Source organism: Poromitra crassiceps, assembly GCF_964638095.1.
Source record: "Poromitra crassiceps genome assembly, chromosome: 5".
Classification (NCBI taxonomy): domain Eukaryota; kingdom Metazoa; phylum Chordata; class Actinopteri; order Beryciformes; family Melamphaidae; genus Poromitra; species Poromitra crassiceps.
In genome coordinates this window covers 59,791,745-59,819,349 of record NC_139642.1, presented here as the reverse complement: position 1 = coordinate 59,819,349, position 27,605 = coordinate 59,791,745, and the positions used below count along the sequence as shown (strand labels likewise).

At 42.8% G+C, this 27,605-nt stretch overlaps 1 protein-coding gene across 1 annotated transcript in view; it reads left to right on the top strand.

The window, feature by feature from the left end:
- LOC310777616 (membrane-spanning 4-domains subfamily A member 15-like) overlaps positions 1-3,351 on the top strand; it is a 36,114-nt gene extending 32,763 nt beyond the window's left edge. Inside the window, exon 6 of the mRNA XM_083637990.1 lies at positions 2,190-3,351. Coding sequence (XP_083494116.1) covers positions 2,190-2,264 — 75 coding nt within the window. The 3' untranslated portion in view covers positions 2,265-3,351. The remainder of the gene's footprint in view (positions 1-2,189) is intronic.
- Positions 3,352-27,605: the final 24,254 nt, after the last annotated feature.

The window sequence follows — 27,605 nt, the reverse complement described above, 5'->3', positions numbered from 1 at the left end:
TCCATAGAAATACATGCAGAAAAATAATTAAATTTCTAGTTCGCCACTGAATTACCAAATTGATATAACTTAAAACCATTTTCAGATTTTCTGTTTCCATACAGACCAACAGCGTTGGCTAGTTGTTGATATTTATAGAGATATTGCCCCTCTCAAATAAATTATTTTTGAGGCAGTAGGCAAACTGTAATGGCGTCGATTTCCGAAAAAGAATCTCGACTCGAACACAGCCAAAGAGTCCAGTATAGACAAGAGCATATGTCATTTCTTGGTTTTTTCCATAGGTATTTTCAAATCACTGTTCTAATACATATCTAGGGGGTAAGTCCTCCTTTAAGCGCAGTCGTATTCTCCTTGCCACGCTAAATGCCTCACACTCACACTCACCCAGAATTATTCACAGATGTGGCAATGCGCTGGTTGGGCGTTATATCAATCAAACCAATCATATTCCTGTCTCGCATTCCCTTTAATACAGTTTGCGTGATGCCTGCTGTAATTCTCTCCATGCGTAATTTGGACATCTTACAACAACCATTGCATCATATACCTGTTAAAAACATCTGTGATTTGCAGCTTTTAATTGATGATTGATGCAATTGGGGTTCTTTGGTTGACTGGAAAATAGGGGGAAACAGGGACATTTGATTGACAATAATATTGCAAGTAGGCTACAATGTTTTCTCAATTAAATTCCCATTAACCCCTCTTCGTAGCCTATTTGTTCCTGTTTATTTTCCCACAGAAAGCCCGACAGGTCTAGTTGGATAATTTGTTTCAATATAATTTATTTATTGTCTTTATAAAGGGCGAGTGAGTGACATAGCTGAGCGGGGGGCAGGGGGGGTTGGAGAGAGAGGGAGATGAGAGGTGACAGAGAGCTGACAGATACTAGGCTACTCAAAGGGGGAAATAATTGTAGACTAATATTAAGTAGGCTATTAATTATAGCATTGGCGATGCAGTATGTATTGTGTGTGTGTGTGTGTGTGTGTGTGTGTGTGTGTGTGTGTGCGCGCACCACATGCATAAGGATGCATTTTGAGGCTCTTTACATGTGATACATTTTTTCAGTAAATAATAGTTGATTGCCTCACTGAATAATCTGCTGTTGCGCAATTTTAGCAGCAGAATTTGATGTCCTAGGGCAGTGATACTCAATTTACGGCCCGCGGGCCGCATGTGGCGCCCCCTGTGTGGCCCGCGATGGAATTGCAAAAGAAAACAGTCCATGTGAACGCACCTGAATGCAACATGCAAGATATCCGCTGAATAAGTATCCAAATGTTCATGTCACTCTGGCCAATACTCCACTTCTGTTATAGCATTGCAGTCTGGAATATGGAATATCTTTCAATAATCTATAATTTAGCTGCTAAATTGTCAAATACTGCTGTCTGCTCGCTACCCAGGCACTTATGTATGTACTTAACCTAACTAACTTAACCTAACTAACTATCCGGTGTGCACAACATTGTCAGACTAAAGTCCAGCTGACACCCCAAAAACGTACAATCCGCTACAGAAAAATGTATATTGTTTGTTTATTAACTGGCCCCTGGCCTTCTATCATTTCACAAAAGTGGCCCCCGGGCAAAGCAAGTTGAGTATCCTTGTCCTAGGGTTTGCATTTTACGGACATCCGTGCGTAATGACATATCCAAGGATTTCCCCTGCACTGCGCTGGCAGCGCTGAGAATTTCTCTCTCTCTCTCTCTCTCTCTCTCTCTCTCTCTGGCAGAAAAAATAGATACTGACAATTCTCGAATGAATTGCAGGACGAAACAGAGCTCGGATTTGATGTAAATAAATAGATAGAAACGAATAAAAAAAGCACACACACACACACAAAATAAACCTGCAAGGTTATTGGGCCCTATCGTCTAATTGGCTTTCCCAAGTCATCTGCTATTCTCCGTCATGCACAAAATGCTAGTCTGGGGCTAGTCTATAGCCTATTCTGTACCTTTCATGCGCTGTCCTCTGCAATGAGTGGCACGTGTGCCTTCAACTTCTGTCTGTCTGTCTGTCTGTCTGTCTGTCTGTCTGTCTGTCTGTCTGTCTGACCATGCAGGCGTCGCCTACTGCACAGGCCAAATATGAGGTTTGTTGTAAATGTGTGAAGTCATGTGAGTCAGAATTTGTAATAAGGTTCAGTTCAGAGGTAAACTCCTGTTGTTGTTTTTCAGATGAGGGCGGACCCCAAAGCCGTAGAGGAAGGATTGTGTATGACCGATGAGCCTGTGTACCACAATACGGACTGAGGATGCCAAGCTGCCACGCATCACGCATCACGCATCACGCATCACGCATCACGCATCACGCCAAACCGCCTGCTCGACTCACAGCTTACTGTAATATAGTACCGCAGGAATGATATATTTTTGTTGGCCAACTCTGCCATGCACTTCCTGTTCCCTCTTCTCAAAGTCAATGGGATTTTTGGATGGGGATTTTGGTTAAATGATTGACATAAGGTCGGTGGTTAACAAAAAAAACGCAAACTTTGTCTTCAGCAAGATAATCTTCACAAATGAGGACCGCTTTTATGGTTTTTGAAGCTTGTTATGAAAATCGTGATTTTAAAAATTGCATTTACTCTTCAAAAATCACAAAAGTGTGCTAACATCCTGGTCTTAAGGACTTATTCCTGCGGTACGCTATGTAGCCTTGCTTCCCGGAACACATACACACCTCGCATAACGTGATAGTACACACATAGAATATACCCACTAAGCAGTCCTGATTTTAATGTCTTTTATAAATGATTGACACTGAGCTATCCAGCTATGGCATTGTCCCCTAATCAATAAAAAAAAAATCACCAACGATAATAATAGGCTCTGTCGCTGCAGCCAAGGACAGCCTACAGCCTGGCATTGACCAGTCAAACATGTCCGCCAAAGTGCCTTGGAAAAACCATGAGTTTTAACAAACTGCTTTAGTGTGTTTTGTCTTCATTACAGAGAGCGGGTGTTTAGAGAGTTAGGAGACCTCGTACTATCTCAGTAAAAATCTTGACCGCAAAACTCCATTGGGGTAACTGATTTTTTAACTACAAGGCATTCGATTTAATCTGCGATAACATTTATCTTCCAAAACGAACAGCTGTAATTTAACAGGTTAAGCCAGGTTAGCCTATCTACTTCAATTGTAAAGTCGTAGAGAATGTTTGTTGTGATCATAGTTTCACTTTTATCTCTCTAGCTAGTCTAGTCATGGAACTCTGATTTTGGTTTGAGAGACAAAATCTCATCAAAGGGGCCCTGAGGTGGACTAAATTAGGGGCCCTTGAGAATCACTGGCATAGGGGACCTAAATATCTCTCTCTGTCTCTCTCTCTCTCTAAATAATGACATATAGGCCTAAATTAAGTAGCCTATAAATAAACAAACCTAAATGTGTGTCCTTGTGTATTTTTGTGGTAATTCAATGGCAGACACAATTAGATTTTGTGTGTGTGTGTGTGTGTGTGTGTGTGTGTGTGTGTGTGTGTGTGTGTGTGTGTGTGTGTGTGTGTGTGTGTGTGTGTGTGTGTGTGTGTGTGTGTGTGTGTGTGTGTGTGTGTGTGTGTGTATACATACATACATACACATTTGTAGCAAGTGAGGAAGATATATGTAACACATTTATGTGTGGTGAATTGTTTACACTTTAGATTAGGGGATACACTTTATAAATGACTTGTAAATGATTTACACATCATTTATTACAGCTGAGGAGCACATTGTAGTTTGTGCTGCCGTGCTTCTAAGTGCTGACTGCTTCTGTCGGCCTGGGGACACATGGAGTCATTAGCCCCTGTTCACCTGCATGGGAGGAGCTTCACTAACAGGTCTTACCTGGTACAGTTACACTGCATTAGCCCCTGTTCACCTGCATGGGAGGAGCTTCACTAACAGGTCATACCTGGTACAGTTACACTGCATTAGCCCCTGTTCACCTGCATGGGAGGAGCTTCACTAACAGGTCTTATACAGTTACACTGCATTAGCCCCTGTTAACCTGCATGGGAGGAGCTTCACTAACAGGTCTTACCTGGTACAGTTACACTGCATTAGCCCCTGTTAACCTGCATGGGAGGAGCTTCACTAACAGGTCTTACCTGGTACAGTTACACTGCATTAGCCCCTGTTAACCTGCATGGGAGGAGCTTCACTAACAGGTCATACCTGGTACAGTTACACTGCATTAGCCCCTGTTAACCTGCATTGGAGGAGCTTCACTAACAGGTCTTATACAGTTACACTGCATTAGCCCCTGTTAACCTGCATGGGAGGAGCTTCACTAACAGGTCTTACCTGGTACAGTTACACTGCATTAGCCCCTGTTAACCTGCATGGGAGGAGCTTCACTAACAGGTCATACCTGGTACAGTTACACTGCATTAGCCCCTGTTAACCTGCATTGGAGGAGCTTCACTAACAGGTCTTACCTGGTACAGTTACACTGCATTAGCCCCTGTTAACCTGCATGGGAGGAGCTTCACTAACAGGTCATACCTGGTACAGTTACACTGCATTAGCCCCTGTTAACCTGCATTGGAGGAGCTTCACTAACAGGTCTTACCTGGTACAGTTACACTGCGTTAGCCCCTGTTCACCTGCATGGGAGGAGCTTCACTAACAGGTCATACCTGGTACAGTTACACTGCGTTGGCCCCTGTTCACCTGCATGGGAGGACCTTCACTAACAGGTCATACCTGGTACAGTTACACTGCATTAGCCCCTGTTAACCTGCATGGGAGGAGCTTCACTAACAGGTCATACCTGGTACAGTTCCGCTGCGTTGGCCCCTGTTCACCTGCATGGGAGGAGCTTTACTAACAAGGTAATACCTGGTACAGTTACACTGCATTAGCCCCTGTTCACCTGCATGGGAGGAGCTTCACTAACAGGTCTTACCTGGTACAGTTACACTGCATTAGCCCCTGTTCACCTGCATGGGAGGAGCTTCACTAACAGGTCTTACCTGGTACAGTTACACTGCATTAGCCCCTGTTAACCTGCATGGGAGGAGCTCCACTAACAGGTCTTACCTGGTACAGTTACACTGCGTTAGCCTCTGTTCACCTGCATGGGAGGAGCTTCACTAACAGGTCTTACCTGGTACAGTTACACTGCATTAGCCCCTGTTCACCTGCATGGGAGGAGCTTCACTAACAGGTCTTACCTGGTACAGTTACACTGCATTAGCCCCTGTTCACCTGCATGGGAAGAGCTTCACTAACAGGTCTTACCTGGTACAGTTACACTGCGTTAGCCCCTGTCCACCTGCATGGGAGGAGCTTCACTAACAGGTCTTACCTGGTACAGTTACACTGCGTTAGCCCCTGTTCACCTGCATGGGAGGAGCTTCACTAACAGGTCATAGCTGGTACAGTTACACTGCGTTAGCTCCTGTTCACCTGCATGGGAGGAGCTTCACTAACAGGTCATAACTGGTACAGTTACACTGCATTAGCCCCTGTTCACCTGCATGGGAGGAGCTTCACTAACAGGTCATAACTGCTACAGTTACACTGTTAGCCCCTGTTCACCTGCATGGGAGGAGCTTCACTAACAGGTCATAACTGGTACAGTTACACTGTGTTAGCTCCTGTTCACCTGCATGGGAGGAGCTCCACTAACAGGTCATAACTGGTACAGTTACACTGTGTTAGCTCCTGTTCACCTGCATGGGAGGAGATCCACTAACAGGTCATAGCTGGTACAGTTACACTGTGTTAGCCCCTGTTCGCCTGCATGGGAGGAGCTTCACTAACAGGTGGTACAGTAACACTGCGTTAGTCCTGTTCTCCTAGCCTGGGTAAACCCAGCCTTCAACGTGAAATCACAGGCTATGCCTGTAGAGGTCACGTGGAGGCTGGGTTTACCCAGGCTACTGTTGTCCTGCATGGGAGGAGCTCCACTAACAGGTCATACCTGGTAGTTACACTGCGTTAGCCCCTGTTCACCTGCATGGGAGGAGCTCCACTAACAGGTCATAGCTGGTACAGTTATGGTACAGTAACACTGGTCATAATTGTTTTTAGGCTTTTAACAGGCTACCTTACAAGTAATTAATGATACATCAACAAATTACTGTATATACAGATCATTTACTCCAGCACTCCAGCAATTGTGATGTCATCAGTGATGACGTTACCAGTGAGTGATGTCATTTCTTTGGGGGGGGGATGAGGGCAGATAGACAGACAGAGCCTCTAGATGCCTCAGCCCCTAGTGCCCACACTGTGAAATCAATAACGGTGTGGCTTCCCTGCAATCTGTAGCTATGGATGTAGCAAGTTACTAAGTGTGCAGTTTGTGAAGGAAGCGTTAGCTTCACACGTGGTCACACAGGGCTGATGGCATCACTGATGACATCACACACTGATGAAATAATCACCGATGACATCACAATTGCTCGAGTGACATCACTGATGACATAATCAGTGATGACATCGCAATTGCTGCAGTTCTAGACGGCTCAGCCTGGTGGCCAGGTCACTATAGTGATGTCATCTATCACCGATGATGTCATAATGCGGGGTGCATAATCTATGTTCACACACAATTGTGTCATCGGTGATGATGTAATCAGTGAGTGATGTGTCCAGTGATGTCATTACTCAATGTTATTAGACTGTGACAGCATCTATAGGCGACCTGGCCACTTTCTCCCAGCGACCGGTCCAGTTTCTTTTGTGGGGACAGACATCCAGACAGACATATAGAGAGACCCTCTTACAAATGCCTCAGCCCCCTAGTGGCCATACCATAAAAAGCGTCTAATAAGAGATAAGAGACTAATAATGACGTGGCTTTGCCGCCATCAAGTTTTGATGGCGTTTGCCACTAGGGGCTGATGACATCATCACCGATGACATCACAATTGACACTGATGACATGTCACTGACATAATAACCGATGCCATCACAATTGCTCGAGTGGCATCACTGATGAGGTCATCACTGACAATGGCGGGTCCACAGTACAAATCCTGGAACACACGCACAGGGAGTTATTCCTACGATGGTCCTGGCATCAAAGACAGGTTTTTGCACAGAGAGGGCATCACACATCTCCACCAGGGGGCCAGTGAGGGAGCGGGGCATCAGATGCATGCTTCTGGAGAAACACCTCACCCAGAAGATCAGTGAGAAGGTCTATGCAGAGTTCACCCCAGCGCCTCCAGAGACAGACTTCTGCTCCACCACACAGAAGGACTTCACTGTGGAGGGGTTTGTGCCTCTCGACCCTGCACCATCCTACGTTTACGATTACAAAACGGACCAGGCTGTTACGTTCTGGAGTGAGAATCACCAGCGGGTCCAGGGTGTGAGCGCTGTACGCACCTCCGACACTCCTTTCAAGAGGACAACCATGTTCAGCACACCTGTTACTGAGCAGCTGGAGCAACTCGTGCTCTAGAGTTGGGCTACACGACACAACCCCGTTGGAACCCGGCCGGGCTTGGACAATTATTTTGGAGAGAGAATAGGGGTAGGAGAGAGAGAGAGCGGAGGGAGAAGGGAGATAACAGGGTGGAGGGAGGGAGAGAGAGCAGAACAAACTGGGTATACTGGGGAGGGCGATACATCAAATACATTGAAATCAACATCGCGAAAATCATACGTTATTCTCAATACCAATGTGCTTACTATATATCACAATGGTTCATGTAAGCGGTCATCTCCTTAGTTAAAATTGGTTAAGTGGTGTCTGTCTGTCTGTGGTCGTGGTGTCAGTCACGATTTGTGATGGAAGTGATGTCACAGTGATTTTATCAATGATGTAACTTGAGCAATTGTGATGTCATCAGTGAGGTCACTGAGCAATTGTGATGTCATCAGTGACCTGGCTGAGGCTATATAGGTGGTGATGTCACGCCCAGTGGTGTCTGTGGTGGTGGTGTTAACGGAGGGTCATGAGACGGAGGAACATGAGACGAGGCGCAACAGCCAAGATTGAGGAGTTGTGAGAAACACCGGAAACTTGAAAGAAGAACAACCAGGTCTAGATTGAGACCATCCAACTGTGAGAGGCAGCAATGTGCCGCAAGGCATCCAGTTGTTCAGTCAAGTGTAATGTCCCGTTGATGGGCAGCAGTAGTAGAGGTTGGATAAGTGGGCTTGTTCATCACACCAGCAGAGGGAGTGAGAGAGCAACCTCTGACAGAAGCTGCACTCTGCTGCTTTTTGCAGTCACCAGTCACTCACGACCGCCTGGCTGAAAATGTGTGGCAGCAGCAGTAAGCAGTAAGCCATCAGCTGGTTAACATCAGCTAGTTAACATCAGCTGGTTAACATCAACATGTCAGTGGTACTCCAGGCACTTCAGATATACACAGTTCAATGAGGACTCATGAAAATCTAAGCCGTATCGTGAGGCTTTTTCTTTTTCACTGATAATATTCAAATGAAGGGAAGAGTAATCTATTTGTTTGAACAGAAAATAACACTTGTTGTTGTTGTTGTTGTTGTTGTTGTTGTTGTGTACTTTATGAAACTGACACCTTTTGAGTGGTGAGCTTTGAAGAGAAGTGGTGACCACACCCTCTTCTTCTCTGCATCTTGTGTCTAGCTTTGTTTACAACCCCTTTCATTATTTTTGTTATTCTGTGTTACTGTTATTACTTTTTTATCTGGTGCTGATTATAATGAAAAAGAATAAAATAAGAAACACTCCATGGTGTGTTTAAGATCAGTCTTGTTTAAACAGCCAACTTTCTCTCCACCCCTCTGCTGCCCCCCCCCCCCCCCCCCCCCACACACACACACACTTCAAGATGATCAAAAATAGATCGTGTGAGATTATAATGCTTTATTTTTATTATATTTTATATAAGTACATTGCCGTTTTTTTGGAAACAGACAAGATAAAGGGGTGCATCTCACTCAATCTTTGGAGTACAAAGATAATTGTGATATCACCAGAAAGCTTACATTCTCCTCTTTCCAACAGTGTATACAACTCAAAATGTCTTTCATTTTTCAATGTGACTGATTTTGGTAGGACAGGTCACATTTTATACAGACAGGTGATGTAGTTGAATGAAGTTCCTTGTTTCCTGCACAAACTGCACCACTGAGACGTTTTGTCATTCTAAGAGTTTATGCATATGCTGTCTATATTTTAGTGTCATATTACATTATATGTTCTCTGTTGGTCACTGCTGATCTGATTTCTTCTATCTAATAATTTTTTTCAGCTATGCATTGTATATTTGTGCAGCTAAGTAAATAAAAGTAACAAACACACTCTCTGTTACTCTTTTTCATCTATAGTTCACTCACGTCTTTTGACCTAAACACTTGTTTTTGTCCAAAAGATGGCAGGACAGTGGTCCATTTAAAGACTGCAAATGTTATTAATTACATAATGATATTTTGCAATCAGCAAGATGAGTCTGATCCTGGATTTTAAAAAGAATATAAATCTATATAATTTCAAGGTGATCAAAAATAGATCAACTTTTGAGATTATATTGCTTTATTTTTATTATGTTTTATATAAATTAAAGTACTGTTTCACATTATGAATGATTTTTTTAACAGGCCTTTAAAAAATAATTGAATGTGGGGGGTACGCTGGTGCAGTGGTAAGCGCTGTCGTCTCACAGCTCGAAGGTCCTGGGTTCGATTCCCACCTGGGACGCTGTGAACGCAGAAGGAATGCGTGCCCGTCCGCATGTCCTCGAGTGCCCACCGCCCGGGTGGGGTCGTCAAAAGGGCCTTTCTGTGTGGAGTTTGCATGTTCTCCCTGTGCCTCCCGGGGGTTTCCTTCATATAGGAACCCCTCACCAAAAACATGCAATATCCTGGTTGCTAATGTGGTTCCTCCTCTGGTCGTTAAGGGCGCCTGTTCGGAGGGAGGGGAACTCGTTGGAATAGCGTGATCCTCCCACGTGCTATGTCCTACCGGTGAAGCTTCCCCTGTCAGGTGAAAAGAAGTGGCTGGCTAACTGCCCATGTCTTGGAGGAAGCATGGAGCCAGTTTTGGCTCTCCCCAGATCGACAGAGGGTGGAGCAGCAACCAGGATAAATAAATTAAATTAGCACTAATAAGGGGTTAAAAATGGGATAAAAAATCGGGGGAAAAATTATTACAAAAATAAAAAAATAAAAAATTGAATGTGCACAAAATAAAGGGAATCTCAGTTTAGGAAAATTCTGTTTGGAATGTAGCGAGCAAAAAAGTCCAGTTAGTCCTGGAATTATCCTACATATTTGCCATAAATTATAGTGGATCCAGTAGAGTGCAGTTTCCCAAATGGTGTGCCTATAGGCACACTGGTGTGCCTTGAGGCAAGTCCAGGTGCCTTAATTGGGTCACTTTGTTTTGAAATGTGGTTGGGAGAAGGGCAAAAATAATAAAATAAATAAATAAATAAACCTTACAACATAATGTGGTGATCGTGGGTTTCCGCTAGGAACTGATGTGTGGCGTTGTTCCTGGGGAACGGTGTGTTAGTGGGACTTCCTGTCTGAGTGTGAGGGCAGTCGAGAGTAAGCGAGGGAGCTGGGAGGATGTGTGTCTAGCTAAGAGCGTAGCAACCGCCTAGAGTGTTGATGAAAGCTGTGAATAAAAGCCTGTACCAACCATAAGTCTCCGGTTCCTTGAGCGGAGGTCGTTACAATATCAAGGTCAAACAACATTGTGGGAGTTTGAGTTGAGGTCACCTAGAATGAGTCAACACCAGGGTGGGAATTACATGTTGCCCCTCTCTCTGGCCGTGATGCCCTGAGATCCATCCTTGGCAGTGCCCTGCTACCAGCCTGCTACTGTCAGTTTCTTTAACTCATTGAGTGCCAATGACGACTATAGTCGTCAATTCGAATAGTAACGTAGAGTGCCAAAGACGACTAAAGTCGTCAATTGCGTTTTTTGACGGTGGGACGTGGATCAAAGCCTCGTGCATCTCCTGTAAAAATATTGTAGCTATTGAAGGTGTATAACCTATTTTACGGACCCATTAGGTGGCGACAGTCCTCTCCAGATTAGCGAAAGTTGAGGAAAAACAGCAGAAAAAGCCCCGTGATGAAAGAGAAACAGATGCATGAGCCAGAGCGGCACAGATTGCTCTGGCTGCCTGGAGCCAACGTTAGCTGCGAACAGCAGTCAATCCGCTCCCACAAATGAGCCCCTCTGTCTCTGCTGCATAGTTTCTCCACACGATTACTTTAGCCGCCAGAAAATAAAACCAAAGCCAAACCATTCTCATGAGAATGGTTTGGCTTTTCAGTGTCGCGCTGGGAGCCGGCGCACAAGGCTGAGCGCTCCGAAAATAGACTGGGTGCAGCGCACTTTGAAACGCGCAGCAGAAAGCCTAGAATCGGACGCAGCTTCATCCCAGCTCACAACCGAAACCCCAGAAACGCAGACGAACTCAGCGAGCCCCATCCAGACTCCCCCGACGAGCGGCCGCCATCCGAACGTGGATCCGCAGGCAGCAGAGCCTACCATAGCAGGCAGCAGAGACTCGCCTGACACACGCAGCAGCCAGCAGAGCGAGCAGAGCCACCAGAGACACTCCCACGGAGGAGGAGTTTGGAGTTGAGGGGGGTGGGGGTGCTGTTTATTGAAGGAAATTACTGTTCAGATGTTTCAGGTCAGAAAATATTAGCTTCAGAGTCAGTGATTTGCTTGAAATGCTTCATTTCACAAAAGGCTCAAGATCTCAGCTTCTAATTTGAAACGTCTGTTTTTGCTGAAAACAACCTATCTTCTCCGGCTGATAACTAAAGAACGGAAAATGGTATCAATAAACTTTTTTTTGCTGATGATACAATAGAGTCTCCTCGTTCTTTGTGCATGTTCGGTGTTTACATAGTAATATCACACAATATTCTGTGGGCCTCGAGAAATCACTGAAAACGCTCTGAAACTCTGGCACTGGGAGCGTCCGTTCTCCAAAAGTGGCTGGCACTCAATGAGTTAAAAGTACCAGTGGTCTCAGTTTAATGTAGCTGCCCTATGCAAAGCATGTGTCATTGGCTCATTTTAACACACATTTCAAAAAAATCGCTCTTCACGATGTCAATGGCGTAATAATGGCCTTTGTGCCCTGGCATGTGGCCTTGTGCCCTAAAGAAGATTTGCTACGCCGAAGGCCAGATGGCCACGCCCCTAAATGATGAAATTCCCATCCTGGACAACACTGCTCTAACTTGTGAGGTGACTAGTCAGGTGTGAGGTGACTAGTCAGGTGTGAGGTGACTAGTCAGGTTTGAGGGGACTAGTCAGGTGTGAGGTAGGTGTGAGGTGACTAGTCAGGTTTGAGGTGACTAGTCAGGTATGAGGTAGGTGTGAGGGGACTAGTCAGGTGTGAGGTCACCAGTGAGGTAGAGGCACATTTAGGCCTACTGCAGTTTGCAAGTGTGCATGGTGTGACATGAAACTCACACCTATGCCTGTGCAGCGGAAGCAGAAGACTATATACATTCTATTTAAAGTGTTGAGTTTTGAGGGGAGGGTGGTGACCACATCCTCCTCCTCTTCATGCATCTTGTTCTCCTGGCTTGTAAGTGATTGTGTTAAGCTTTGTTTGTAACCCATGGCATTGTATATATCGTTTCAACTTGACAACGTAAACAATCTAAATACCCTAGTTGCATAAACTGTTCCCTGTAGACTGTACAGTGAAACGTACGTCTACATTTGTTTGTTTGTTTCTTATTCTTTGTTTTATTACACATGATGGGGGGGGGAGTCTTCACCACAGAGGAGGTGGTGCATGGGGTCACTGAGATTATGGTTAGCATTAGGTTAAGGTTAAATTGCATTATGGTTGTCGTTAGGTTAGGGTTAAGTTGCATTATGGTTAGGGTTAGTAGGTCAGGGTTATGTTAGGATAGGGTTAGGTCAGGGTTAGGCTTATGGTTAGGTTTAGGCACATCAGGACATAAAACAGGGTGTAAGACATGAAATGGCATGTATTTAGGGAGTCCTTTTCTTTCTCTTAAGTTCTCTCCTCCAATCCACTTCCTGTCCGGCCCATTGCATCTTCCCTTTTTGAATGTCACAGTGCAATCTAAATTACTTAAATTATTGTTCCACTTATTGTACAATGTTGCCATAAAAATAAATACCAATCTGTAAGACTATTTTGTAATTCACTTGTTCTCAAACATGAAGATTTCACAGATGCGCATAAGAGTATCCATTCCATGTTATCCATGTTATCAATATTCGGTGTATTCGGTGTATTCAGCACATGAGCACACAATCTTACTGTAAATACAGGCACTCTGTCTGTCTGTGTTCCCACTGACTCATCAGTGATGTCATAAATTAACTCAAACACACACTAATGTCATAAATTGTGACATCATCAGACACACAGTCACACACACACACACACACACACAAGAGACAGACACACACGCGCACACGCACACACACACACACAAAGTCCCAGTGATGATGTCATCAGTGATGTCATAAATTGTGACATAATCAGTGATGTCAGATGCATTGTGACATCATCAGTGATGTCATAAGAAGTTGTGATGTCATCAGTGATGTCATAAAAGCAGTTGCGACATCATCAGTGTTGTCATAAGAGTCACACTGATGATGTCATCAGTGATGTCATAAGAGAAAAATCAAGTCCCACAGGGAGGCACTGAAAGAAGTGGGAGTCTGGCTTCAGACCCCCGTCTTCAGCCATGGAGACTTCAGCTGTATGTTGCAGCTCCAGGACAAGTGATCCAGCATCCCTGAAGTATGCCATCAAGGAGCAGCCAGGGCCAAGGCGCGCAGCGGCCGAGCTGCGTATGTGAGCTGCAGGGCCAGCTCGGCGAGCTGCATAGTGTAATAAATGCACCAAACATGCCGTTTGGTGCATTCCCACCACACACACACACACACACGCACAGACACTCACACACACACACACACTCAGCATAGCGCCACCTACTGGCAAACACAAAAAGCAGTTTATCTTGAGAACCGTTTGTCCAATCGACTTCACACTTTGGAACTGCACTTAGGGGGCCCTGATGGAGTGCAGTGCTGAAGTTTGTGCAATTTGGCATAGCGCCACCTACTGGCAACACAAAAAGCGATTTATCTCGAGAACAATTTTGTCCCATTGACTTCAAACTGGGGGAGTGTGCTGCTGGGGACCGCTTAGAACACACACACATCTTACACACACACAACACAACACCCGGCCACTATCTTAAAACACACACACATCTTACACACACACAACACAACACCCGGCCACTATCTTAGAACACACACACATCTTACATACACACACACACACACACACACACACACACACACACACACACACACACACAACACAACACCCGGCCACTATCTTAGAACACACACAGATCTTACACACACACAACACAACATCCGGCCACTAAGCCACTGCTGAACCCAAATCCTCACTGTGTCAGCTTCTCATTCATTATTCACTTGATTTGAAAGCCTGATGCAAGAATCTGACGTCTTATGGATCTGCAATCATTTAAATAAAGAGAGCGGAAGCAGTAGTGGTCTGAATAATTGGTTCCCAAACTGTGGTCTCCACCTGGTGGTCCGCCAGATAATTTATGTTTCATAAGTGATATTTGGGAAATATCATTATTTAAAAATTTTACTTTCAGAGGCTGCAGCAGGCTCAGTTTTACGCAACACTTGGTATACGCAATGGAAGTGGTTTCTGGGAAATTTGGTCTGCTACGTAGTGGTACTTGGATGGAAAGGTTTGCGAACCCCTGGTCTAAATTAAGTTAAACAGACTCATACTGATGACGATGATGTCAATTCTTTCTCACCGCAGCTCTCTGCCTCTCTCCTCCTGCACAGAGGTTATAAGCTCACTCTGTAGGAAGTGGAACAGTTAGTCCGAAGCAGAGAGACAGAGTGGAGCTGAGCTGGATGTGAGGATGGGGTGCACCTGGCTCTGTGCTGTGCTCCTGTTATTCTGTGAGTACAACACTGACTTTCTGTCTTCCAATGGTGTTGGGTGTCTTGAAAGGCGCCTCCAAATAAAATGTATTATTATCAGTGCTGGGGGTAACTCATTACAAAAGTAACATATTACATGTAATATATTACTTTTAGCAGTAACTCATAACTTATTACTTATAGGATTTCATTATACCAGTTACTTTGTCAAGTAACTCAAGTTACAAATTGAGTTACATTTGATTAAATCAAAGCACATATTTAAAAAAGACAATCATTTCCTAATCAAACTGTGTGCTTTTATGCAAATAACCACTATAGATGACAATAACAAAGGAAAAGCATAACATTTAGAATTTTGGGCGGTTTACACTGACTTCAAGACGGTTGAAATTATTTTTCGGGATGGTGCCAGGGCGGCGATGTCATTCTGCTGCTGCTGTTGTTTTGGTGAAAGTAATGCAAAAGTAGTGTAATAAGTAACAAGTTACTCTACACAGACAGTAATATTGTAAAGTAACTTATTACTTTCAAATGAAAGTAACTAGTAATATGTAGTATATTACATTTTGAAAGTAACTTGCCCAACACTGATTATTATTAATATTATAATAATACATGTCACTGACAGTTTGAATAGAACATAATCTTGTGGCTGTAATTAATGTGTTTCAATGTATTGATGGAAACTGTTTTCACTTTGTTGTTTGTAATTTTGACAGTTTGATAGTGTCTGATGAGGTTTCAATCTTTATTTTAGTGCTGAGTACACTCCTCTACCATGGACATGCTCAAGGTGATGATATCATTTTGCACCTATTATTCTGTATCGCTTCCTCTTCCTATCTCTACATCTTCCATCATCATCATTTCAACATACAAACTGGTGCAGTCTTTTGTTGTGTGAACTCGATGGGGAAATTCACTTACTGTGTTGCTAAAGCAGGGGTGGGCAACATTCTTTTCCTGAGGGCCATACTGACTTACATCAAGTAAGCGAAGGGCCACACATTGGAGATTATACGTGCCAACACTCCTGATTTTCACGGGAGTCTGCCTATTTTTAACCCCCACTCCCGTTGTGATTGGTAATTTCTTGTTAATCTCCTGATAAAAATAGTGATACAAATCCAATGGCTGTAGTAGATGAGATTTATTAACATATTTCTGCCTTTTATTGAGTTTTTGGGGGTTGTTTTGTTTTTCTTTGAGTCCGGCCGCAAGAAATGACTGTAGAACAGTCATGACTGTAGAACAGTCATGTCTTACACATGAGATTACTTTTAGCCTTTTAGTCATAAAGATTATTGAAAGATAGCCTATTCCATATTCCAGAGTGAAATGTTATAACAGAAGTGGAGTATTGGCCAGAATGACATGAACATTTGGACACTTATTCACAGACCTGGAAATGATATGAAAGACTACAACTCAGGTTGTCTTCTCTGATAACATACAATAAGACAAGAAAGAGGCCATGTTCACATTACAGGCAAATCCGATTTGCTGCTAAAGTCATTAACTTGATTGGTTTCCCAAATCTGATTTGGGGGGGTGTCCGCACTGCCACAAATCTGATTTGGGCAAGTGTTCAAGTCGGATCTGTGTGTCCAGATACAATGAGCCAATGAGCCAACATACAATGTTTCTGGCAGTGTTTGTCTGCTCTCTGCTCTTCAAGTCTCCGCCCCCTGCAAAAGACACTCTCAAATCTGATTTGGGTGATCAGCGCGTCCACACTGAAGTCACATCAGTCGAATTATCACATATTTGGTCATGAGTCTCAGACGTAAGAGCAGAGAATGTCCAGCCAGCTGAGTTTACTATAGCTATGAGGCATTGGTGAAATATAATGATAATGTACTCTAATCCAAACATGATGAACCACAATACAGTACGGTAACAGCATCAATTAACACATCATACTGCCCTGCAATAGGGAACAAACAATGCAAGCTCAGCTGTTTAAGGCTTGAAAGTCTTTGCTGTTGAAAGCGACACTGCAGCTGATGCCATTAGTCCTGGGTATCATTTTAAAATGACTACACAACGAATACCAGAACCCTTAAAGTCGAACTGAACCCGTTCGTCACGTGCATATGAATCTGTTTCAGAAAACATAGTTTGTCTAAGATGACAGGTTGAGAGGCGGGTCATAGTATCATGTCGATGATTTTATTTGACAATTCTGGGGACTGGATTGGGCTTTGGCCAATCCTGGCGTGTTCCGCCTCCAAATCGAGTGGGATTCAGTGTGTTGTGGCGCTCCCCTCGGGAAGAGCCTTTTGACGGGAGGTTAGTGACTGAGTGGAGCTCAGCGAGTCGCAGGCAGCCAGCTGCCTTCGTGTTGCCGAGCGGAGAGTGGAGCACGTCGGCCTGGAATCTCCGAAGTGCGACCCCTGACAACCAAGCTCTCGGATGCGTGCGCCATTATCGCTGCTGTAAATACGATATCCCTGGAATGCGCGTTTTAACGAGCCAGTTACATTTCTTTGCATTCTTAGAGATTATAGTTTTTGTTTTTTGTTCGTGTTTCTAATAATTGGCCAAGTTAGTAGTTAGTTTATGGGATAGGAATTCTGCCAGATGACAGGCACTAGGTGCCATTTTCTACTTCATTTGGAAGAGAAAATTATCCTGAAATGAAGATTTGATTGACAGCTGCATGTCGTGATATGATTGGTTGAAATGGGGTAGAAATTTGTGAAAAAGTGTGAAAAACGAAATAAATTAGATTGTTGTGATATTTTTTGCATACATTATTAAATAGGTGCACTGCATACCCAGGTATTTGAACTAAAAGAAAAGAAAAGTCATTTTTGGGTTCAGCTCGACTTTAAAGTGAAACTGATACCCACAACTTCAATGTGAATAAAATAGTTCAGCTTTGTAAAATGCCACAACCCCACCCCTCCCCTCCAAATGTTTGTCAAATATATTTTGAAAATGTTCAAAATATGAATGAACTAACTTCATGCAATTAATTGTTCATTTGGGCAGAATACTTTTAACATTTTAAGGTTCTGAGTCTAATCTGATGTCAGTTTATGTGACAGAGTAGCTGTGGACAGAACTGAACTTGTACAGTTTGCATACTGTACAGCTGTGTTGGACTTTTCTTGTAAAATGTTTTCCTCCTAAACCAAACAGCAGTTAAACCAACGCCCAAACTGAGTGCTGACACAACAGCCATACCAGTAGGGGGCAGTGTGACGCTGACCTGCTCTGTGGAGGGCTCTTCTGACTGGAAATACCACTGGTACAGACAAACTGCTACAGACTCTGTGGGCACAAGCACACGGATCAGGGAGAATGGTCCAGCCATTATCAGTGTCTCAGAGGCAGGACGCTACAGGTGCAAAGGATGGAGAGAAGGAGAGCCGGGTTTCTTGACAAAGGCCAGTAATATAATCACTGTAACCAAACTAGGTGAGTTTGTTTTAGAATAAAACATTCCTTCTTCATTGATTACCAAATGTGTTATGTTGATTCTATATTCCTATTTGTATCCTAAATGATTTCTGGTGTTGGTAACAGTTGCAAACAGGGCTGTTGTGACCCTGCAGCACAACTGGCCTCAGATATACAGTGGAGAGAGCATCACTCTCAGATGTGAGATCCAGGGAGGAGGAGACACTGACTGGGAGTATGAATGGAGAACACGCAGCTCAAACAAACCTCTGAAACAAGCTGTGTATCAGATTGTCAGAGCTTCTGTGTCTGACAGTGGAAGCTACTCATGTAAGGGCAGACAGAGAAGTGACCGATATTCTTCAACAGACTGGAGTCACTCCACCACATTGACAGTATCATGTAAGTCAGATCATCTTTCAATCATAGTGAAAATGTCACCATGTCACATGTTCTTATGTTTTCATCTATCTACACATCCAAACAAGGCAATAGTAAACATGTCGTCCCCATGAATAATGTCCGCTCAGGGCCAATCAGAGCCAGGTTTTCCTGGTGGGGGAAGGGGGGGGGGGGGCCTGTGGGCAAAAGGGGTTCAGGGGGGTCTATGCTTGTTAAGGAGCCTGATATCAGATGGGATGCAGTTGGCCCTCCCCCTGTCTGTTTTAAATATAGGCGTGGCATATCTCCTATACCAGAGGGCAGGATCTGAAAGCAGGTACTGAGGTTATGAGTTGAGTCCTTCGCAATCTTACTTGCTTTCTTCACCGCCCTCTGGTCAGATTGTATTTCATTCATAATAAATATGTCACTATGTCACATGTTTGTTTGTTTTATGTTTTCATCTATCTACACGTCCAAACAAGGCAATGGTAAACTTGTCATCCTCCTGAATAATGCAATACTTTAATGCTGTTTTCTCTCTCATCATAACAGCACGCAGACCAGAGGCCAAACTGAGTGCTGACAAAGCAGCCATACCAGTAGGGGGCAGTGTGACGCTGACCTGCTCTGTGCAGGAATCTTCTGGCTGGAAGTTCTACTGGTACAGAGAGGAGAAAGCCTCTGAACCCCTGACCACACAAGATCCTAACTCAAATCAAATCAGCGTCTCACAGGGAGGAGTCTACTGGTGCAGAGGAGCCAGAGGAGACTCACTTTACTACACAGAGTACAGTGACTCAAGACGCATTGGTAAAAATGGTGAGTTTGACAATGTGCTTTGAAATGTGTGTTCAAGATTACTAGTGTATTTAGGATTAATGCTAAAAAAGTATTATTTCATTGTCATTTCTGTGTCCTAAATGTGGATTCTCGGTATGAACAGTTGCAAACAGGGTTGTGGTGACCCTGCAGCCCAACTGGCCTCAGATATACAGAGGAGAGAACATCACTCTCACATGTGAGATCCAGGGAGGAGGAGACACTGACTGGGAGTATGAATGGAGAACAAGCAGCTCAAATAAACCTCCAAAACAAAATGAATTCAGGATTAGCAGTGTTAATATAAGCAGCAGTGGAGACTATGAGTGTAAGGGGAGACAGAGAAGTGGACAGCAGTCTTCAACAGAGTGGAGCAGTGCCTTTAACTTGACAGTATCAACAAGTAAGCCAGATCCTCTTTCATCCATAGTGAAAATTCATGTTTCATTAAAAAGGCTATTACCTTCATATTATATATTTGGAGGTGTGTGTGTGTGTGTGTGTGTGTGTGTGTGTGTGTGTGTGTGTGTGTGTGTGTGTGTGTGTGTGTGCGTGCGTGCGTGCGTGCGTGTGTGTGTGTATGCGTCTCTCTCCTGGTTGTGTGTGTGTAATTATAATAAAATATTTTCCAACAGCTAAACCCAGGCCTGTCCTGACGGTCTCTCCTGTGTGGCTGAGTCCTGGAGCCTCAGTAACTCTGAGCTGTGAGGTTGAAGCTTCACCTGCAGAATGGAGGTTCTACTGGTACAAGGCTGTTCCCAAACTGTCAGACAACTCCTACACCTATGAGCTGCTGCCTGGCAGCAACAATGGCCCTGCAGAGGGTTCCTACATCCTTCATGGACCCACACACACAGGAGGATATATGTGTAGAGCTGAGAGAGGAGAACCTGTGTTTTACACTGATGACAGTCAACCTAAGTTTATCTGGTCTGGAGGTGAGTGTTTCTTATTTTCTTTCTTTCTTTCTTTCTTTCTTTCTTTCTTTCTTTCTTTCTTTCTTTCTTTCTTTCTTTCTTTCTTTCTTTCTTGTTTGAGTTCTGTCTATAGACGGTTTTTCACCAGAGCGCAACCCCACAGCACTTTTTCTCAGCATTCGGCAAACTGCAGAAATATTCACTCGACATCGTTACTTTTGTTTTCGCCGCTCAGCTGTATAGACGGTTTTCACGGAATGGTCGGTCGTTTATGTCCATAGCAAACACTGCAACAGGAAGTGAGCGGGGGTTCAATTTAGAATGTTTTTGTTGTCAAGTTAAAACTGTCTATAGGCTTTGGTCAAATACACATGACTTTAAAATGTTAGTCAATAATTACAGAGCAATGTGAATGCAGGTTAGGTAACAGTGTTGTGTGTTACTGTAACACAAACACGCACGCACGCGCACACACACACACATGCGCACACACACACACACACACACACACGCACACGCACACGCACACACACACACACACACACACACTTATACACTTTGCTGTCTCAAGGCAAAATGTTGCATTATGCAACATGTAAATATATCATAATATCTCTGCTGTCAGTTTGACCTCTGAATGTGTTTTGTCTTTCAGATGGAGGCTCATCAGCTTCTGTCACAGTGAGTCCCAACAGAGTGCAGCACTTCTACAAAGAGTCTGTCTCTCTGAGCTGTGAGGGAACCTCTGATGAGTGGACAGTGAAGAGGTTTACTGAGAGAGGAGACCTGTTACACTGTTCATCTTACTTGGGCTCAATGACTGGATCCAAATGCTACATCCCCGCCATATGGTTTAGTGCAGTGTTCTGGTGTGAGTCTGGATCAGGAGAGTTCAGCACTGCAGTCAACATCACTGTACACTGTGCGTTTTAATTACCTTTAATTCGTTAACATTCAATTAAGTCATTCATAATTTCATTATATTTTCCTGGCAAAATCCTAACGTGGACATGTTTCCAAAGTGTTACAAGCCTGTGTATTCATTAACACATCTTTCATCAAGGCTCCTTAGGTAGCTTACCACTTGAATGATGTTCCATACTAAATTGTATAGCCAGTGATCTTTTGTAACAGTAGCCGAAGTGTCCAACTAAAAGTGGGGACTGGATTTGGATTGTAACTCTTTATATGTAATTGACTCTTTCACAGTTAGAAGTCTTCTCCTGGTGAGTCCTGTCCATCCTGTGACTGAGGGAGATTCTGTGACTCTTGGCTGTAAATCCAGAACAGAATCATTACTTTCTAATGTGGATTTCTATCATAATAACAAACTCATCCAAAATGACACCAGAGGGGAGATGACTATCCATGCTGTGTCTCAGTCACACCAAGGCTTCTACAAGTGTCAATTCAATGGAACAGAATCACCACAGAGCTGGATGGCAGTAAAATGTGAGTAGAATTAAAACAGCTTCTTCTGATTTTTGTCACTAAAACAAGAATGCGTGTAAATATTTTAGTTACTTTCAAAAAAGTTATACATTATTATCCTTTCCAAGTGTCTGCATGGTCATTATCAGCCTATACTGATCTTTTTCTTCCTTTTATCATCAATTATGGGAGATAACATTCAGAATAACTGTTTTGATGTGAATGACTCATGTTATACGATCATTCATACATTCCCCTCTGCAAAAAAAAAATAGTTCAGAGTGGATGTGACAAAAGATGTTTAAGAGTTTAATCAAAACAATATTTTTTCTTGCATGATCTGTTATTTCACTTTAAAATAGGTGTTTTAATAATACCTCTCTATTTGCAGTGTCCAGGCCTGCTGGCTCTTCATTTCCTGTGTGGTTGATCATTGCACTGGTTGCTGTCATGTTACTGATCATCCTCCTGCTGCTGCTGTGGCTCATCTGCAGAAAGTCCAAGGGTGAGACTTGTTCCTGCATATATTAGAGGGAGGATTACACTGTGACTATTCAAACTCACTGAGCAACTCTCCCTCATGTCACGACACTGAATAACAGAGGAGCCGTTTGTAAAGCAAGACTATTTAACAACATGTGTTTTTCACAGGTCCATGTTGTGGCAGGTAAGTACAGCACCAATTCTCTCATCTTAACCATAACAGTCATAACGTCCATGTTATTTACTATATTTACTACATCTATTAGGCCCATCCAGTCTCAGAGCAGCAACCAGGGCTCCACTACAGACCAGAGAGATGATCAAGAGAACGCATACGCTGCTCTTCAACATGGTCAGTCTTCAGACTAATCATGACTGCTCTTCACAACTAAAACTACACTAACATTTATAACAATCACTTTCTAATCACTAGAAAGTGTGTCTTCAAAGAAAAACATAAAGATTGGAACTTTTTGTGACATGTCAGTGTTGGGAGGGTTACTTTTAAAAGCTATTCCACTACAGAATATTGGTTACCCTAAAAAATTTTTTGTAACGTATTCCATTAGAATACTCAAGCGATGTAACCTATTCCGAATACTTTGGAATACTTTTGGAATACCTACATTTACATATTACATGACTTCATTTAGCAGACACTTTAATCCAAAGCGACTTACATTAGTACATTTTGTCAACAGTAGTGAAATCAACTGTGCAACACAGTCTGCATAAGCCAAGACCTTTTAAAAGCAATAAGTAGCATTTGTCAATACTTGAATGGATTAGTTAGTAGCTACACAACTTGTGTGCTTCAAATGAATTTTAGAGCAAATAAAAACAAACAAATAAAACATTCACTTCAAGCATTTTTTTAAGAAAATAACTGTATTCAGAATACCAACAATTTAAAATGGAACTCAACTGAATAAACAGAATACTCATATTTTGTATTCTAAATACTCTATTCTGAATACATGTATTCCCTTAAGGCCCAATTATACTCTACGTTAAAGATGGAGATGGACAGAGCCTTCTGTCTGTACTCTGCGTTCATTTGGTGCGTTTTCTGTCCGTCATCTGAAAGCTTACGGATACACATGAAAAGGAACAAAACTACACACACACACTCATACATTTGACTCTCTACTGCCCACTGGTGGATGTATTGCTTAACATTATACCAACATGAAAGACACATGGAAGTATGTGGGCAGTGATGATAATAATGTTTGAAACCGACGCATCTATTTACGTATGAAAATGGAGTATAAATGAGCCATTACTCCCCAACCCTGCATGTTGTTAAATCAGACAATCAAACAGTATGTAAATTGTTGAATTGAGTCTTGATTAACCAAAATTTCATAATAACATCTACAAAACAATCCAAGGCTCTTATATAAATGGTATAGCTTTGCTTACATCTATCTCTAGATATCCCACTGAACATTCTCTATTTGAACAAGATGTGTGGGGTTTGAGGTGGTATCATGGAATAAAAGGGATTCATTTGAGTTTTATTTGTACTGACCTGTAGGTGATGCTGACATCTATGAATATATCAGAGGCTCTGAAGACAGTGAAAATGGTAGAGTATTTACTTTATTATTATTAACATGGATCAGTTGGAAATGGTAGAATCACAGAAATTAAGGGTGAGTTAATAAATGTACCTAAAACAACACAGGTGTGTGTGTGTGTGTGTGTGTGTGTGTGTGTGTGTGTGTGTGTGTGTGTGTGTGTGTGTGTGTGTGTGTGTGTGTGTGTGTGTGTGTGTGTGTGTGTGTGTGCGTGTGTGTGTGTGTGTGTGTGTGTGTGTGTGTGTGTGTGTGTGATGTGTGTTAATACATTCATCTGACCATCCTCAACAGGGCAGCATGCTGATCCAGCAGAGAGCTCTGACTATGAAAATAGTATCTACCACAGGTAAAGTTATAATGATCCTCTCTATCCTTCAGCCTGCTGGCTCACTGACACAAAGTCTTCACTGAAACTGTATCACAGCATCATTACTGATGATACAGATGTAATCCTGAGTCAGGGGGTGCAGTTCAAATCACCTCAGTCACTTTGGCTGTTTGCTTTGCCTCGTCACTGCCCAGATCATTTTAATAATGAGACAATTCAAATACTTCCAAGGTGTCAGATACGTTTCAGCCAATCACTTCAGAGTTTTAGTTTATCTGTTCATATGTATCCATATTGTGTCCATGAGTGTCATGCCCATTAGAATAAAGGAGGACATGCCCTCTCCAAGATCTCCACACCGTCTCTTAGATGAGAATTCTTCTGTAGGTTTCCTCTTCTACCATATATACTGTAGGTGTTTTAGGTTGTGTGGTCGATCATATCAACTAACCCTCACTTCCTCAGCTTCTCATATGAATGAGTTCACACCACCAGAGATAGCTGGTGGTGTCAAGACTGATCTATTGCTAACAATATCTGTGTCAATGAGAACCATTGCATTGTGGACTTGTTTATGCAAATGTCTCTTCAAACACATAATGACACCGAGCTAGCTGCTGTGCATAAACATATGGGTTGTTTCCACTCACACCGACAAGCAGTGACTGAGCTTGTTACTTCTCTGTCTCTCGTTACCAGACAATTATTAAAGTATGCAAATATCAGTTTAATATCAGTATAATACCAAATATCAGTTTTAACTGTTAAGATCAATCAAATACAACAGTTTACTGTAGCACATCTTTTTAACAAATGAGTGTTGAAATGTCCCATCTGTACTAGAAGTCACATGTGAGCTGTGTCCAGGTTTACACCCACCTGCATTTTACAACAATATTGACTTCTGTGTCCTCCACAAATATGCTCTTTTATTCATTTTAACACCAACTCTTGTGCTAACGAGGCAGCTTTGTGATCATTCATGTTTTCTCCTGTGTTTTATTGTTATATATTGGACAAAGCTATGCAGCATTGGTAGTTGTAGTTACAGTTTACAGTTTATAGCTGTACTTTGGGCATTACCATAGTGTTTTACAGCTTTAATCACATTACCATAGTGTTTTACATAGCTTTAATCAGGACACGTTTTCACCACTACAGCACATTGTAACTGTAAAGGAGAACCTACTGGCAACCTTTTCAAGCTACTGTCATTTACTGAGCTAAAGGTTCAAACTGAGTATTTGGAGAGCGAGTATCAAAGTGCTGTGGGTCTGTTCACATCCATGTATGTGTCAATTAAATCTATGTTTATTCTCCATTCACAGCAATGACCACTCCCGCAGGAGCTGAAGATACTGGCTATTCTGAAGTCAAACTGGGAACCGCCCATGGTAACATTATAGAGCTGATGCTGCCATATATCATCTACTGATTTTGTCTTGTTCTTTGAATGCTGCATTCTACAGATAATGACATGAGTTGCAGCTGAATGTAAAATGTCAGACAGCATAAGAAGTGCATCAGGTCACCAAACAAGAGAGACATGGATTAGAACATACATGGGCAACATACGGCCCACGGGCCGTATGCGGCCCGCGGGCGCCCCCTGGGCGGCCCGCGATGGAATTGCAAAAAAAAAAAAAAAAATGTTTTTTTTTACAGTGCACTTGAACGCAACATGCAATATACCCGCTGAATAAGTGTCCAAATGTTCATGTCATTCTGGGCAATACTCTTCTGTGTAAGAAATGACTGTTCTACATTGAAGTAGAAATTTAAATAATTAACTTGTTGGTTTTGGATTTATTTAGCTTCAAGAGTGCATTTTTGTTCTTGTGTGACCCTCAACACAGGCTTTGAGAATCCCGGGCCACTTACTGATACTTATGCTTAAATTAACCCACTCATATTCTGGTTTATTTCAAGAAAAACATTTCGGCTAGTGGAAATTCTAATTGGCTGGTAACTTTAAAATCTAGCAGCCATATTGGCAGGTGGTGAAAAAAGTTAATTTCAAGCCCTGCAGGGAGAGCAGGTGGTGACATAGGAGTGAGTGAGGAAAAGGATCAAATATTGGTGGTTAAGACTGAATAATGACATCACAATTGTTAATTTAAAATGAGTTATTCCTCTAAACCTGGCTTCAAATGCCCCAAATTTTTCGTGCTGGCGCCGTTCAGCCTTCAGCAAAATCTGGTAGCGAGGACATTTTTTTGTGGCCCTCTCTATCATCAAAGTTGCCCATCCATGGGTTACGGCATGACAATATTTTTTCGGCCCCCGGCAACAATCTGGGTTTCTCATGTGGCCCCCCATGAAAAATAGTTGCCCACCCCTGCCTTAGATGGTAAATGATCTCTTAGTCCTCTGTGACAGTATTTTCCTGTGTGTACCCTCTAACACATACCCGCCACACAGGGGGCCGTATGTTGCCCATGTGTGCTTTATAGTAACGTTCAGTCAGAACTCATTTATAATTAAGCCCATAGTTAATGAACTAATCATGTACAAAACACACACACAGTCACATATTTTATATACTGTATATGTTGTAAGCCTAATTTTTGCCATCACAGCTGCTTTTTACATGTATGGGATAATACAGGCTAATATACAAGGTGTCCCAAGCTCTGAGTCATTATAAACTCAATTAGCTACAGAAGCTAATGTTCACATTCAGTCCTTGTATATTTCTCTCATGTGTTCATCATTCCTTTCCTCCTCTGTGTGTGTGTGATTGAGAAATTAATTGCAGGTGGTGTTCATCCTAATTGGCCTGGTCAGGTGTCAGATTGCTGCTGGCTGATTGGCTGGTGGAGAGCATTTAAGCCAGCTGATGCCATCCTGTCACCCCTTGCTCTCCTCATTCCCAACGATGATGGCTGCTGTGCTGACTGCTGTGTTCTGTCAGGTAGGAACTGTGTGTAGACCTACTTTAGTAGTTCTGCAGAACTTTATTAAGATGTGTCTTTATCTTGGTAGACCTGTGCAGTCTAAACTGTAAATAGTTACCTTCCAGATCTACACTTTTGTACACTGTCAATAACACTTACCCAAGTAGCAGAAAGTAGGGGGAGAAGCCCTTTAGTTTTTTGTAACATTTTCTGATGTTTATTTTGTAGGAGCTTATAGGTAAGAGCTGTGTCTCTTATTTAATCCATCATTTTCTTTTCTTAAGTAAATTTAAGGTTGGGGATTAGTTTGATTGGTTAGTTGTGTTGGGGCCATGCTGTGCTCTGAAACTAAACCTGCTACTTGTGAACTTGTGATGGTGGTTTGGCTGATCATCCTTGGGAGTGGGAAGAGTGGGGGCACTTTTGTGTTGTGGTC